This window comes from Passer montanus, unplaced genomic scaffold (assembly GCF_014805655.1).
Source record: "Passer montanus isolate IOZ18808 unplaced genomic scaffold, ASM1480565v1 scaffold177, whole genome shotgun sequence".
Lineage (NCBI taxonomy): Eukaryota > Metazoa > Chordata > Aves > Passeriformes > Passeridae > Passer > Passer montanus.
Window position 1 is genome coordinate 562439 of NW_024365048.1, and position 13976 is coordinate 576414.

A 13976-nucleotide genomic window follows, 5' to 3' on the forward strand; every position below is an offset into this window, starting at 1 on the left:
CCCGTGCCCGCCTGGCCCCGTGCCCGGTGCCCGCTGCCCGCGGGTGGCGAGGCCGCTCCGGCCGCGGACTTTGAGCCCGGGGCAACGAGCGGGGCACGGGAGAGGCGGCGGCGGGGGGTGGCACGGGGGTGGCACGGGGGGTGACACGAGGGGTGGCCCGCGGGTCCCTCATTGGCCCCGGACACTGGCAGGTGGTGCCGTGCCGGGGATCCCCCACGGCACAGAGCCCACAGAGCCCTCAAGGCGCGGCGCTGAGGGATGTCCCCTCCCTGTCGGGTGTCCCCAGAGCCCCCACGCCCCGAGGTCCCGGGCAGGATGGGATGGGACTGGAGCAGGGCGGGGGCTGCTAGCACATCCCTCACCCCTGGCACGTCCCACCCCCCCACGGGGTCCCTCTCCGTGGCCTTGCCAGGGTCTCCCTGGGGATGGGCGAAGTGCGGCTTTAGGGGAGCCCCCGGCCCCCCGTGCGACGCAGCGGGACAGGAGAGTGAGCGAGTGCTGCTGGAGCTCGTGTTTGTCACAGATGGCGGTGTCACCCAGGAGCGTGAGCGGGTGCTGCTGCAGTTCGTGCTTGCCACAGGCTGGCGGTGTCACCCACGTCCCCGCTCCCCTACAGGCGCGAGTCCCTCATGGGCACCACGCTCTCCGAGTGGCGCACGCCGAAGGTCTGTCCTTGTTTCTGGTCCTGCGGGAGGACAGAGGCGCTGTGAGGGTCAGGGGCTGCGGGTCCCCGTCCCCCCGGCTCCCTGTCCCCGTCCCCGCTCACCGGTTTGGGGTAGTAGTCGCTGGGGCTGGGCGTCTTGGAGGTCGGGGGCGAGCGGGTCCGCCCCACTATGGTGCAGCGGGGCGCCCGCGCCATGTACAAGTTGGGGTCCACGGTGCCGTAGTTGTTGGGTCCTGGGGTCTGCGGGCAGAGGGGCGGGTGCTGTCACCCCCTGCATGCCCCACACCCTCGGTACCCGAGCCCCTGCACCCCACATTCTTGGCACCCCAGCCCCCTGGAGTCGTGGCACTGCAACTCCTTGGTACCCCAACCCCCCGGCACCCCACACTCCTGGCACCCCAGATCCAGTCCCCCGGCACCCCAGTGCCTTTGCACCCGACCCCCCAGCCCCCTGCCCCCAGCCCCCACCTGTTTATTGTCCTCGAAGATGCTGGGGCCTCGCCCTGTCATGATGCACTGGGGGGTCGATGCCTTGTTCACCAGGCGGGGCCCCGCCACGGGGGGCAGCTGGTAGGTGGCAGGGCCTGGGGGGGGACACGGCTCAGGGGGACACGGGGCTTCCCCTTCCCGCGGTGGGGAGGAAAGGCTGAGGCCCGGTGGGTCAGAGCAGCCCGGGGGTGTTGGGGAGCCCGGTCCGGCCAGGGGGATGATGGGGATCCCAGCCCGGGGGGTGTTGGGGGTCCCAGCCCCAGGGAAATAATGGGGATCCCAGCCCGGGGGGTGTTATTCTTGTCACCCCAGCCCCCTGGAGTCGTGGCACTGCAACTCCTTGGTGCCCCAACCCCACGGCCCCCGGCACCCCACACTCCTGGCACCCCAGATCCAGTCCCCCGGCACCCCAGTGCCTTTGCACCTGACCCCCCAGCCCCCTCGGGGGGCAGCTGGTAGGTGGCAGGGCCTGGGGGGGGACACGGCTCAGGGGGACACGGGGCTTCCCCCTCCCGCGGTGGGGAGGAAAGGCTGAGGCCCGGTGGGTCAGAGCAGCCCGGGGGTGTTGGGGAGCCCGGTCCGGCCAGGGGGATGATGGGGATCCCAGCCCGGGGGGTGTTGGGGGTCCCAGCCCCAGGGAAATAATGGGGATCCCAGCCCGGGGGGTGTTGGGGGTCCCAGCCCCAGGGAGATGACGGGGATCCCAGCCCCGGGGGGGGTGTTGGGGGTCCCAGCCCAGGGGGGTGTTGGGGGTCCCAGCCCCAGGGAGATGACGGGGATCCCAGCCCCGGGGGGGTGTTGGCGGTCCCAGCCCGGGGGGTGTTGGGGGTCCCTGCCCCAGGGAGATGACGGGGTCCCAGCCCCGGGGGACCCCTGACACCCCCTGTCTCTCTCACCTGGCGTCTGCTGGGGTCTGTCCGGGCGGGCGCGGGACCTCACGGAGCAGGCGGGGGCCGAGGGCAGGGTCACCCTGGTGGCCTGCTCGGGGCAATAATACGCTGCGAGGGCGAGCGGGGTGAGCGCGGCGGGCCGCGGTCCCTGCCGGCGCCGGGGCTGCGGGCCCGCACTCACCTGGCCCAGGTGTGTTGCTGGCGCGGCGCTCGCGGGGCCGGCCGCCCATGGTGAAGGCGGGCCCGCGGTCCCGGCCGCGGGCCGTGAAGCCGGCGGGCACCAGGTACTGCGGGCCGGGCGAGCGCGGCTCCTCGGGGCCCCCCAGCCTCATCCCGAAGCTGTAGGCGGGGGCGCGGCGGCCGGAGGGGTCGCGCCGGTCTTGGCCTGGGGGCGGGCAGGGGCTCGGTGGGACTCGGCGCCCCCGGCCCGCGTCCCCCGCCGGCCCCGCCGCCCCGCACTCACCGATGCTGCCGGGGATCCGGTACTTGGGCCCGGGGCTGCGGTACCCGGCCGAGGTGGGCCCCCGGGGCCGGTGCGGTCTCCAGGGGCCCACCCAGAGGTCGTGTGACATGGGGGGCTCTGCTGGCGGCGCCCCGGCCTCGGGCTCGGCCCCCCGGCCGGTGGTCGCGGCGGGGCGCGGGGGGGCTCCCGGGGCCGCTGCCCGCGGCGAGCGGGGCGGCAGCAGCGGCGCCGGCATGCGGGGGGGTGGCCCTGTTGGTGGCAGCGGCGCCCTGGTGACAAGTGACTCCGCGGGGCCGCGGGAGCCGGCGGCGGCGGCCTGGTGGCCGCGGTGTCACAATGGCCGCGGGGTTCCAGCGCTTTGTGCCACCCCCACCCCCCCGAGCGCTCAGCACCCCGGGGTGACAGCAGTGACAGCGCCGGGGAGGGAGCGCCGGGAGCCCCGTGGGTGCACCCCGGCACCCCGTGGGTACATCCCGATGGGTACAGCCCATGGATACCCCCCAAAAATACACCCGTGGGTACATCCCAATAGATACACCCCAAAAATACACCCCGTGGATTGACCCCCAGCACCCCCATGGGTACATCCCAAAAATCCACCCCAAAAATCCACCCCATGGATTGACCCCGGCACCCCATGGGTACCTCCCATGGGTACAGATCATGGATACACCCCAAAAATCCACCCCATGGATGCAGCCCTGGCACCCCATGGACGCGCCCCTCGGACCCCATATCTGACCCCCCCACGGCGAGCGGGGCGGCAGCAGCGGCGCCGGCATGCGGGGGGGTGGCCCTGTTGGTGGCAGCGGCGCCCTGGTGACAAGTGACTCCGCGGGGCCGCGGGAGCCGGCGGCGGCGGCCTGGTGGCCGCGGTGTCACAATGGCCGCGGGGTTCCAGCGCTTTGTGCCACCCCCACCCCCCCGAGCGCTCAGCACCCCGGGGTGACAGCAGTGACAGCGCCGGGGAGGGAGCGCCGGGAGCCCCGTGGGTGCACCCCGGCACCCCGTGGGTACATCCCGATGGGTACAGTCCATGGATACACCCCAAAAATACACCCGTGGGTACATCCCAATAGATACACCCCAAAAATACACCCCGTGGATTGACCCCCAGCACCCCCATGGGTACATCCCAAAAATCCACCCCAAAAATCCACCCCGTGGATTGACCCCGGCACCCCATGGGTACCTCCCATGGGTACAGATCATGGATACACCCCAAAAATCCACCCCGTGGATTGACCCCTGGCGCCCCATGGGTACATTCTGATGGGTACATCCCAAAAATCCACCCCATGGATGCAGCCCTGGCACCACATGGATGCGCCCCTCGGACCCCATATCTGACCCCCCCAAACTCCGCGGGGAGGACAGGAGGGACACGGAGACCCAGGAGCACAAGGACAGAGGGACAGGAGGGGACATGGGAGGGGACACGGGGACAGGGGGGGACAGGGCAATGTGGAGACTTGGATATGAGTGACTTGCGGGGGACATGGGGACATTTGTGGGGACACGGGAAGAGCACGGGGACACGGGGAGAGGGTGAAGGGGTGACAGGGGATATGGGGACAGGGGGGACACAGGGAGACACGAGGACGTGGGGGGACAGGAACACAGAGAGTGGCTGAGATGCCAGGGGCTGCCTTGGGGACACCCCTTCCCTTGGGGACACCCCTTCCCTTGGGGACACCTCTGTCGTGGGGACGCCTCCGGCCATGCCCCCCCGGGAGCTCGGGGGTCACACGGGCTGAGGTCCCCGTCCCCTGCGGTGTCACCCGTGGGGCACAGACACAGCCAAGGGACACGGGGGGTCCCGGTGCTTCGGTCACTTTATTGGGGGTCTCGGTGCAGGGGGGCTGGGTGTGCGGGGTCCGGGTGGGGCTGGGTTTGGGGACAGGATGCGGGGTGGGGGTCACGCCCCAGGGTCGGGGGGCTGCACAGGGGCTGGGGGCAGCAGTGGGGGCCGCGGGCCCCCCCGGGCCCCCCCGGCCCCCCTAGGGTTCGTATTTGCAGACGAAGGGTTTGCGCTCGCCGCACGCCTCGCCCTCCCAGGCCATGAACCCTGCGGGGACACCACAGGGGACACGTGGGACACTGCCAGCCCCAGGGCCCCCGGACACCCCCTGGCCCTCCCTGACCCCCCTGACCCCCCCTGATCCTCCCTGACCCCCCTGACCCTCCCTGACACCCCCTGCCCCCCAACCCTTGTGTCCCCCCCCAGCTGGGTCCTCCAGCGTGGCACGGGGCTGTCCCCAGGCCACTGTCCCCAGGCCATTGTCCCCAGGCCATTGTCCCCAGGCTTTGTCCCCAGGCTGGCACCCGTGCCCCCTGACCTGCCGAGTCCTCCAGGGCGATGCAGGGATGTCCCCTGGGGCCATCGTCCCCCTCCCAGGCCCAGTAGTGGCGCGGGGACCCGTCAGCCCAGAGCCAGCCCTGGCGCTGTGACACGGGAGGGACACGGGTGAGACGGGGACAGGGACAGGGGAAGGGGACACGGGTGAGACGGGGACGGGGACAGGGACACAGGGACAGGGAATGGGGATGGGGACACGGGGACACGGGTGAGACAGGGGACAGGGACACAGGGGAACAGGGACACGGGTGAGACGGGGACAGGGACAGGGACAGGGGACACGGGACAGGGCTCAGGGGGACAGGGACACACAGGGGGACAGGGGACAGGGACACAGGGACACAAGGTGAGACAAGGGACAGGGGCACAGGGGACAGGGGGACGGTGGGGACACGGGGACACAAGGTGAGACAGGGGACAGGGACAGGGACACAGGGGAACAGGGACACGGGTGAGACGGGGACAGGGACAGGGACAGGGGACACGGGACCCCGCTCAGGGGGACAGGGACACACAGGGGGACAGGGGACAGGGACACAGGGACACAAGGTGAGACAAGGGACAGGGGCACAGGGGACAGGGGGACGGGGCTCAGTGGGCACAGGGGGACAAGGACACACAGGGGGACAGGGCACGGGGGGACAGGGGATGGGGACACAGGGACACAGTGGACGGGGGCACAGGGGACAGGGGTACGGGGACAAAGACACACAGGTGAGACAGGGGCACACAGGGGACAGGGGACAGGGAGCACAGGGAACAGGGAGCACAGGGACACACAGGGGGACAGGGACACACGGGGGGACAGGGACACACATCTGGACATTGGACAGGGACACAGGGACACAAGGTGAGACAAGGGACAGGGGCACAGGGGACAGGGGGACGGGGCTCAGTGGGCACAGGGGGACAAGGACACACAGGTGAGACAGGGCACAGGGGACAGGGGACAGGTACCCACGGGTAACAGACAGGGGGACAGGGAGCACAGGGACACAGGTGAGGCAGGGACACACGGGGGGACAGGGACACACGGGTGGCAGCCAGGCAGCGCTGCAGGGACAGCTCAGGACAGCGGGACAGGACACGGAGGTGTGGCAGGGCGGGGTCAGGACAGGCTGGGACACAGGGGACAGGGAGCGCTGCAGGCAGGGGACACCGGGGCGGGACACGGGGTGTGGCACAGGGATTGGACACGGGGTGGGACACGGGGTGTGGCACACAGGCACAGACAGGCACGGCTCGCTCCGGCCACGCACCCGCCGGTGCAGCCCGATCCAGACGCCGTCCTCCTTGTCCCTGTCCCTGTCCCTGTCCTTGTCGCCCTCCTCGTCGTCCTCTCCCCGCCGCGGGCGCCGCGCGAGGAAGGCGGCGAGCGCCCGGTGCTCCTCGGGGCTGTGCAGCGACGCCAGGTGCCCCCCGCGGGTGGCCTGGCACCACGCCTGGGGACAGCGCCACGTCCGGGGCGGTCCTGGGGGTCTGGGGGACCCCAGGACCCCCCGATTCCCCCGGCACCCACCTCAGCCCTCCTCCAGCTCAGCTGCTGCCCGAAGTAGCCGTAGCAGTGTCCCTGGAAGGACAGCCACCCCCGGGGACAGCGGGTGGCCTCGGCCCCTGGGGGGACAGGGGTGTCACCGTGACCCCCAAACCCAGCTGGGGCCCGGCGGGGGGGGTTGGGGGGTCAGGGCACCTCCGGCCCTGTTCGGGACTCCCCGAGCCCTTTATGGGCCCGCGGGGGCGGGGGGGCCGGGCCGGGAGCACCCGCCCGTGGCGGGGCTGGCACCGCATCAAAGGGGCCGGTGACGCGGGCACCCCCGAGCACCCCCGAGCACCCCCCGGGCAACCCCGAGCACCCCCGAGCACCCCCGGACACTCCCTGAGCCCCCCGGGCACCCCCCGGGCACCCCCGGGCACCCCCGGGCAACCCCGAGCACCCCCCGGGCACCCCCCGGGCCCCCCGGCGCTGCCCCCGCTCTCGGGGTGCCAGGGCAGGGACCCCCGGGGTCACAGTGACAGCACCCGGGGGTCCCTGGCGGGCCCTGGGGTCCCCCCTCGGGGAATGGGGGTCACCAAGAGGCGTGGGGACACGGCTGGGACACGGGCACAGCTCCGAGTGACCCCCGGGACCGGCACGGGGCTGGGAGGGGACAGGGACAGGGGACAGGGGCCATCCCCCACAGGAGGGGACAGGGGACACGGGCCATCCCCCACAGGAGGGGACAGGGCACAGGGGCCATCCCCGGGGACAGGGGGGTGAAGGGGCCGGGGGTGCCGGGCTGGGGTGCGGTCCCATCAGGGATCTGATCAGGCATCGATAAGGGATCGATCAGGGATCTGATAAGGGCGGGGGAGCGGGCGCGGCTGCGGCGGACACGGACTGAGGGACACGGACCGAGGGACACGGACCGAGGGACACGGACCAAGGGATAGACAGAGGGACGCGGTGCCGGACACACAGACTCGCTCTCCGGGGTCCCAGCTCCCACCCAGCCCCCAGCGGTGTCCCCGGGGTCCCCGCGGCACCCGGGACAGTCCCGCGCCAGCTCCGAGGGAGGACACGGCCCCAGCGAGGGGACAGCGGGCACCCGGTGTGGGGGGAGAGGGGCTGTCACCCTGATATGGGGTCGGGGTTGTCACCCCGATGTGGGGTCTGGATCATGATGTCACCCCGATTTGGGGTGGGGATGGGGGCTGTCACCCCGATGTAGGGTCGGGGCTGTCACCCTGATATGGGGTCGGGACCATGGATGTCACTCCGATATGGGGTGGGGGCGCAGGACCAGCCTGGTGCCGGGGTGACAGTGACCCCAGGGTGGGGGGGGGGCTGCCCGCGGGGTCTCTGTCCCTGTCGCTGTCGCTGTCCCAGGCCTGGACCCTGTCCCAGAAGGGTCTTTGTCCCTGTTCCCCGTCTGTCCCCTCTCCCGGGGGATGTCCCCTGTCCCTGTGCCCTCTCTGTCCCCTCTGACGGGTGGCCCCTTGTCCCTGGCCCCTCTCCCGGCCTGTCCCCTGTCCCTGTCCCCTGTCCTGTCCCCTGTCCCGGCCTGGCCCCGGTCCCGGCCTGGCCCCGGTCCCTGTCCCCTGTCCCGATCCCCCTGCCCGGCCTGGCCCCTCGCCCGGGGTGTCCCCTGTCCTGTGTCCTGTCCCGGGGTGTCCCCGGTCCCTGTCCCTGTCCCTGTCCCCTGTCCCTGGTCCCTGTCCTGTCCCCTCTCCCGCCAGTGTTCCCTGTCCTTGTCCTCTCTCCCGGGGTGTCCCCGGTCCCTGTCCCCTGTCCCGATCCCCCTGCCCGGCCTGGCCCCTCGCCCGGGGTGTCCCCGGTCCCTGTCCCTGTCCCGGGGTGTCCCCGGTCCCTGTCCCCTGTCCCGGGGTGTCCCTGTCCCCTCTCCCGGCCTGGCCCCGGTCCCTGTCCCCTGTCCCGGTCCCCGTGCCCGGCCTGGCCCCTCGCCCGCCGCTGGCTCCGGGCTGGCGGCGCCGGGCGGTGGCGGCGGGGAGGGGACGGTGCCAGCGCGGTGCCAGCGCGGTGCCACCCCTGGCCCCTCGCCCGCCGCTGGCTCCGGGCTGGCGGCGCCGGGCGGTGGCGGCGGGGAGGGGACGGTGCCAGCGCGGTGCCACCCGGGGCGCGGCGACCCCCGGGCCGGACACGGCCCAAGGGCTCTGCGCAGGGCCCGCCCGTGCCGCCGTGCCCCGCTGCGCACCCCCGTCATGGCACGGGCTGGGCACGGGACTGGCACCGAGACACGGCACGGGCACCGGGAAAGGGACAGGCACGGAGCGCCGGGACGGGGACAGGCACGGGACTGGCACGGAGAAACGGGACGGGGACAGATCACTGGGAAAGAGACTGGCAAAACGGGACAGGGACAGATCACTGGGAAAGAGACTGGCACGGAGCACCGGGACGGGACCGGATCCGGGAAACGGCACGGAGCATCAGGACGGGCACAGATCACCGGGAGAGGGACAGGCCCGGGGCTGGGCACGGGGATGGGGATGGGAGCAGATCACCGGGATGGGGACCGAGCCGGGTATGGGTATGGAATGGGCACGGATCACTGGGATGGGCATGGGCACGGGATGGGCACAGATCACCGGGATGGGGGTGGGCATGGACCACCGAGATGGGCACGGGTCACCGGGATGGGCACGGACCACCGGGATGGGCACGGGTCACCGGGATGGGGGTGGGCACGGGTCTGGGGCTGGGCACAGATCACCAGGGTGGGGCTGGGTACGGGTCTGTGGATGGGCACGGGTCACTGGGATGGGGCTGGGCACGGGTCTGGGGCTGGGCACGGGTCACTGGGATGGGGCTGGGCACGGACCAGCCGGGTCACCGCCCCAGGCACGGCCCTTTTGATGCCTTCACCGGCCCCCGCCGGTGCCCACCGTGCCCCCCCGAGGACCCCCGTGGATCCAGCCCTGGCACCCCGCGGATGCCCCCCGGCACCCCGCGGATCCAGCCCTGGCCCCCCTGACCTCCGGGGGTCCCACCCCGAGGCACAGCGGGGTCACACCGAGAGCCTTTATTGGGAGCAGGGCCAGGGCCGCGCCCCCCGGCCCCCCAGAGCGCGGGGGTCCCGCGGCCCCCCCGGTCACTTCCCGGCGGGGGGGGGCTTGTCGAAGAGCGCCGCGATGTCCAGCATGGCCTGGCGGATGTTGCGGCCGAAGCGCTGCGAGTCCTGCGGGCAGCGCCGCTCAGAGCCCGCCCGGACCCCCCCGGGGGGCAGCGCAGTGCCCAAAGTGAGACCCCAACCCCCCCCGTGCCCACCCTGGGGCACCCCCGGAGCTGTGGGACCCCCAGCATGGCCCGCACCCCACTGGGGGGGACTGGGATGGGGTGGGTGTCCCAGAAGGGGGGGCTGGGATGGGCTGGGGGTCCCACTGGGGGGGGGCCAGGGTCACGGGCTGTCCCAGACCCTCAGGTGACCTCACAGGTGACCCCAGGGACAGCGAGTGCAGCTCTGGGACCCCCCCTCCCCACCGCCCGTGCCCCCCTCACCGTCTCGGGGCTGGAGAACTTGCTGGACACGTGGAAGGTGATGAGGTTCTCCCCGGCGATGATGTAGGACACCCCATAACCATCGTCTGCCACCTGCGGGGGGGGCACAGGGGCCATGGGGCACCGGGGGGCACCTGGGACCCCCCTGGGGCACCCACCCGAGTGTGGGGCTGGGCTGAAGCCACCCGGCTCGCCCATGTGGGGCTGGGGGCTCCGGTGTGGGGCACCCCCTGCCCAAACCCACGGACCCCACAGCGAGCCCCGCACCCGCTGCCCCCTCCCGGTGCCCCCCGGTGCCCCCCGGTGCCCCGGAGCTCACGGGGCCGAAGCCGCCGCCGCTGGAGACGTGGTCGGGGAATTTCTCGAAGTCGAACATCTTGAGCTGCTGCTGCGGGGTCTGGCTGGTGGAGAGGCGCCAGGGCTCCGCCAGCACCTGTGGGGACACTCGCTGCACCCCGGGCACCCCGGGGAGCCCAGGGAACCCCAGGGAACCCCGGGAACCCCACTGTGCCCCACTGTGCCCCATGGCACCCCGGGGAACTCCACTGCACCCAAAGCCCCCCAGGACCCCCCAGCCCCAGGGCGGGACTCCACGTGCGGTGACACCAGGGTGGGTGGCAGTGTCCCCGCTGTGCCCTCCCGGTGCCACTCTGTGTCCCCCCTGCGCCTTCCTATGGCCCCTTGCCCGTGTCCCACAGGGGTTCTGTGTGCTCCTCCCGTGTCCCCAACTGTCACCCTCGTGTCCCCGTCCCTGTCCATGTCCCCGTCCCCATGTCCCTGTCCGTGTCCCCATCCCTGTCCCCATCCCTGTCCCGTGTCCCCAGTCCCTGTCCGTGTCCCCATCCCTGGCCCCTGTCCATGTCCCCGTCCCCATGTCCCTGTCCGTGTCCCCGCGCTGACCTTGGCCAGGAAGGGGCTCTGCATGCCGAGGTACCGCGACATCAGGTACAGGCAGAAGAGGTGGCGGTCGATGCCCGCGCCGGTCATGGCGAGCCGGTAGAGCTGCTGGTGCTTCTCGGCCGCCACCCGGAACAGCTGCTGCCGCTCCGAGCGCTGGGGGAACCCCAAATCACCGACACCCCGAAATCACCGACACCCCGAAATGACCGACACCCCAAACTGACACCCCGAACCGACATCCCAAACCTGCACCCCAAACTGCGCCCAAACCGAGCCCAAACTGAGCCCCTGCATGAGCCCTGCACAGCCCCCGGATCTGCACCTCGAACAGCTGCTGCCGCTCCGAGAGCTGGGGGAACCCCAAATTACCGACACCCCGAAATCACAGACACCCCGAAATGACCGACACCCCAAACTGACACCCCGAACCGACACCCCAAACCTGCACCCCAAATCTGCACCCCAAACCGAGCCCAAACTGAGCCCCTGCACAGCCCCCAGACCTGCACCTCGAACAGCTGCTGCCGCTCTGAGTGCTGGGGGAACCCCGAAATGACCGACACCCCAAATTACCGACACCCCAAACTGCCACCCTGAACCTGCACCCCAAACTGAGCCCTGCACAGCCCCCGGATCTGCACCTCGAACAGCTGCTGCCGCTCCGAGCGCTGGGGGAACCCCGAAATCACCGACACCCCAAATTACCGACACCCCAAACCTGCACCCCAAATCTGCACCCCAAACCGAGCCCAAACTGAGCCCCTGCACAGCCCCCAGACCTGCACCTCGAACAGCTGCTGCCGCTCCGAGCGCTGGGGTGCCCGGGGTTGAACCCACAAATTACTGACACTGCAAATTAACTGACACCCCAAACCTGCACCCCAAACTGAGCCCAAACTGATCCCAAACCTGAGCCCAGGCACAGCCCAGATCTGCACCTTGAACAGACACTGCCCCTGCAAGCACTGGGGGATCAGGGGGGCTGCACCCCAAACTGCACCACAATGCACCCCCAAACCTGCACCCCAAATGGAACCCGAACCTGCACCCCAAACCTGCACCCCCAGTCTGCACCTTGAACAGACACTGCCCCTCTAAGTGCTGGGGGGTCGGGGTGGCTGAACCCCAATCTGCACCCCAACACACCCCCAGACCTGCACCCCAAATGGAACCCGAACCGACACCCCCAGTCTGCACCTGGAACAGTCGCTGCTGCCCCTCTGCACTCTGGGGAGGCGTTGGGGGCTGAACCCCACGCTGCACCCCAACCTGCGGAACAGTCTCTGCTGCCCCTCTGCACCCCAAATCTGCACCCTGGCTCAGCCCCCAGAGCTGCACCTTGAACAGGCACTGCCCCTCCGAGCGCTGGGGGATCAGGGGGGCTGCACCCCAAGCTGCACCCCAAAGAGGCCCCCGGCACCCCGGAGGGACGGGGACCCCCGAGGGGCGGGGTGCCAGCAGGGTCCCGTGCCGTGGCACTCACGCTGCGCCGGCTGTCGGCCATGCTGCGCACGAAGGCCGTGGACTCGGCCGTGCACGAGCGCACGGTCTCGGTGCGGCCCTCGCGGAACAGCCGCGTCATGGACGCCTCGTAGGTCAGGCAGAAGGAGCCCTTGTCCTGCGGGGTGGGGAATTGGGGACACGGCATGGGCACGGCTCGTCCCGCTGGTCACAGCCACCCCGTCCTGGCCACGGCCACGCCCCGGGCCCCCACCCCATCCCATCCCACCCCTTTCCACTCCCACCCCATCCTGTCCTTATCCCATCCCATTATCCCATCCCACCCCAATCCCATCCCACCCCATGGATCCCATTCCCATTCCCATTCCATTATCCCATTCCATCCCAAGATCCCACCCCATAGATCCTGTTCCCATTATCCTACCCCGTGGATCCCATTCCCCTTATCCCGCCCCGCAGATTCCATTCCCATTATCCCAATCCGCCCCACGGATCCCATTCTCATTATCGCACCCCATGGATCCCATTCCCTTTATCCCATTATCCCGCCCCATGGATCCCATTCCCATTATCCCACCCTGTTCCCATTCCCATTATCCCACCCCATGGATCCCGTTATCCCATTATCCCACCCCACGGATCCCATTCCCGTCCCGGCTCACGCGGAAGTGTGCCAGCTGCAGGGCGATCCTGTCCCATTCCCATTATCCCGTTATCCCGTTATCCCATTCCCGGCTCACGCGGAAGTGTGCCAGCTGCAGGGCGATCCCGTCCCACGGATCCCATTCCCATTATCCCGTTATCCCATTCCCGTCCCGGCTCACGCGGAAGTGTGCCAGCTGCAGGGCGATCCCGTCCCCTCCCATTATCCCATTATCCCATTCCCGTTATCCCATTCCCGTCCCGGCTCACGCGGAAGTGTGCCAGCTGCAGGGCGATCTGGATGAAGGCGTCGGGGCTGGTGCGGCAGCGCTTGATGAGCCCCTTGCCGAAGGTGGAGAACTGGAAGCAGCAGAAGTCCACGTCCTCGGCCAGCGCCCGCGCCACGCGCAGCGACGCCTCGATGGCCGCCACGCCCTGGGGATGGGACACGGCACGGCACGGCATGGCATGGCATGGCATGGCACGGCACGGCACACCAGCTGAACCCCGAGTGGGGCAACGGCACGGCACGGCACGGCACGGCATGGCATGGCACCCCACCTGAACCCACACCGTGCCACCCCATCGATGGCAGCCACGCCCTGGGGACTCGGCATGGCACAACATGGCACGGCATGGCTTTCACCTGAGTCCTCACCCTCACCTGTAGCAGTCCGCCCCTGTCCCCACCCTGTCCGCCCCTGTCCCTCCCTGTCCCCACCCTGTCCCTCCCTGTCCCCTCCTGCCCCTCCCTGTCCCCTCGCTGTCCCCCTGTCCCCCCCGTCTCCCCTGTCCCCTCCCGTCCCCTGTCGCCCACCTCGGGGGGGATGTCCCACTGCAGGCGCTGGGGGGGGGCCAGCTGCCGCCGGGGGTCCCCCTTGCAGTGCCCCCCCTCGGTGTAGCCCAGCTGGAACTTGTCCGTGGCCAGCATGAACTGGGGGGGCAGGGGGGCACAGCTGGGGAGGGGGCAACGACCCCCGGCCCCCCAAAACCCCCGGAACCCCAACTCCATAACCCCCAGAGCCCCAATTCCACGCTCCGCCCAGACCCCACATCCCCAGGACCCTCAACCCCCCAATCCGTGACCGCCCCCACCCCAAATTCCCAAGATC

At 70.6% G+C, this 13976-nt stretch overlaps 3 protein-coding genes across 3 annotated transcripts in view; all 3 read right to left on the reverse strand.

Annotated features, from left to right (window-relative positions):
- Positions 1-181: 181 nt before the first annotated feature.
- Positions 182-2693, reverse strand: ODF3B (outer dense fiber of sperm tails 3B). The gene is made up of 6 exons (XM_039704564.1): positions 2507-2693; positions 2225-2428; positions 2050-2151; positions 1133-1248; positions 767-904; positions 182-685 (listed from the first exon to the last, which is right to left on the reverse strand). Exons 1-6 carry the CDS (start codon positions 2613-2615, stop codon positions 611-613), a joined length of 744 nt encoding a protein of 247 aa, XP_039560498.1. The 5' UTR covers positions 2616-2693; the 3' UTR covers positions 182-610.
- Positions 2694-4384: 1691 nt separating this feature from the next.
- Positions 4385-8566, reverse strand: LOC120500123 (dromaiocalcin-1-like). The gene is made up of 5 exons (XM_039704578.1): positions 8291-8566; positions 6385-6546; positions 6125-6307; positions 4846-4951; positions 4385-4574 (listed from the first exon to the last, which is right to left on the reverse strand). Exons 1-5 carry the CDS (start codon positions 8564-8566, stop codon positions 4507-4509), a joined length of 795 nt encoding a protein of 264 aa, XP_039560512.1. The 3' UTR covers positions 4385-4506.
- An 804-nt stretch (positions 8567-9370) lies between these two features.
- CPT1B (carnitine palmitoyltransferase 1B) overlaps positions 9371-13976 on the reverse strand; it is a 14519-nt gene continuing 9913 nt past the window's right edge. Inside the window, exons 11-17 of the mRNA XM_039704579.1 lie at positions 13682-13798; positions 13135-13299; positions 12245-12379; positions 10762-10914; positions 10181-10294; positions 9862-9954; positions 9371-9541 (exon numbers count right to left, since the gene is read on the reverse strand). Of these exons, the coding sequence (XP_039560513.1) occupies positions 9455-9541; positions 9862-9954; positions 10181-10294; positions 10762-10914; positions 12245-12379; positions 13135-13299; positions 13682-13798 (864 nt within the window). The 3' untranslated portion in view covers positions 9371-9454. The remainder of the gene's footprint in view (positions 9542-9861; positions 9955-10180; positions 10295-10761; positions 10915-12244; positions 12380-13134; positions 13300-13681; positions 13799-13976) is intronic.

Bases quoted from the DNA above. Each gene is read 5' to 3' on its own strand.
- ODF3B (XM_039704564.1), bottom strand. From the start codon at position 2,615: ATGTCACACGACCTCTGGGTGGGCCCCTGGAGACCGCACCGGCCCCGG. The intron at 2,152-2,224 runs GTGAGTGCGGGC...TCGCCCTCGCAG, and splicing joins CAGCAACACACCTGGGCCAG to CGTATTATTGCCCCGAGCAG. The intron at 1,249-2,049 runs GTGAGAGAGACA...GTCCCCCCCCAG, and splicing joins CAGACCCCAGCAGACGCCAG to GCCCTGCCACCTACCAGCTG.
- LOC120500123 (XM_039704578.1), bottom strand. From the start codon at position 8,566: ATGACGGGGGTGCGCAGCGGGGCACGGCGGCACGGGCGGGCCCTGCGC. The intron at 6,308-6,384 runs GTGGGTGCCGGG...CGCTGTCCCCAG, and splicing joins TGAGCTGGAGGAGGGCTGAG to GCGTGGTGCCAGGCCACCCG. The intron at 4,575-4,845 runs GTCAGGGGGCAC...GTGTCCCCGCAG, and splicing joins CGCCCTGGAGGACTCGGCAG to GGTTCATGGCCTGGGAGGGC.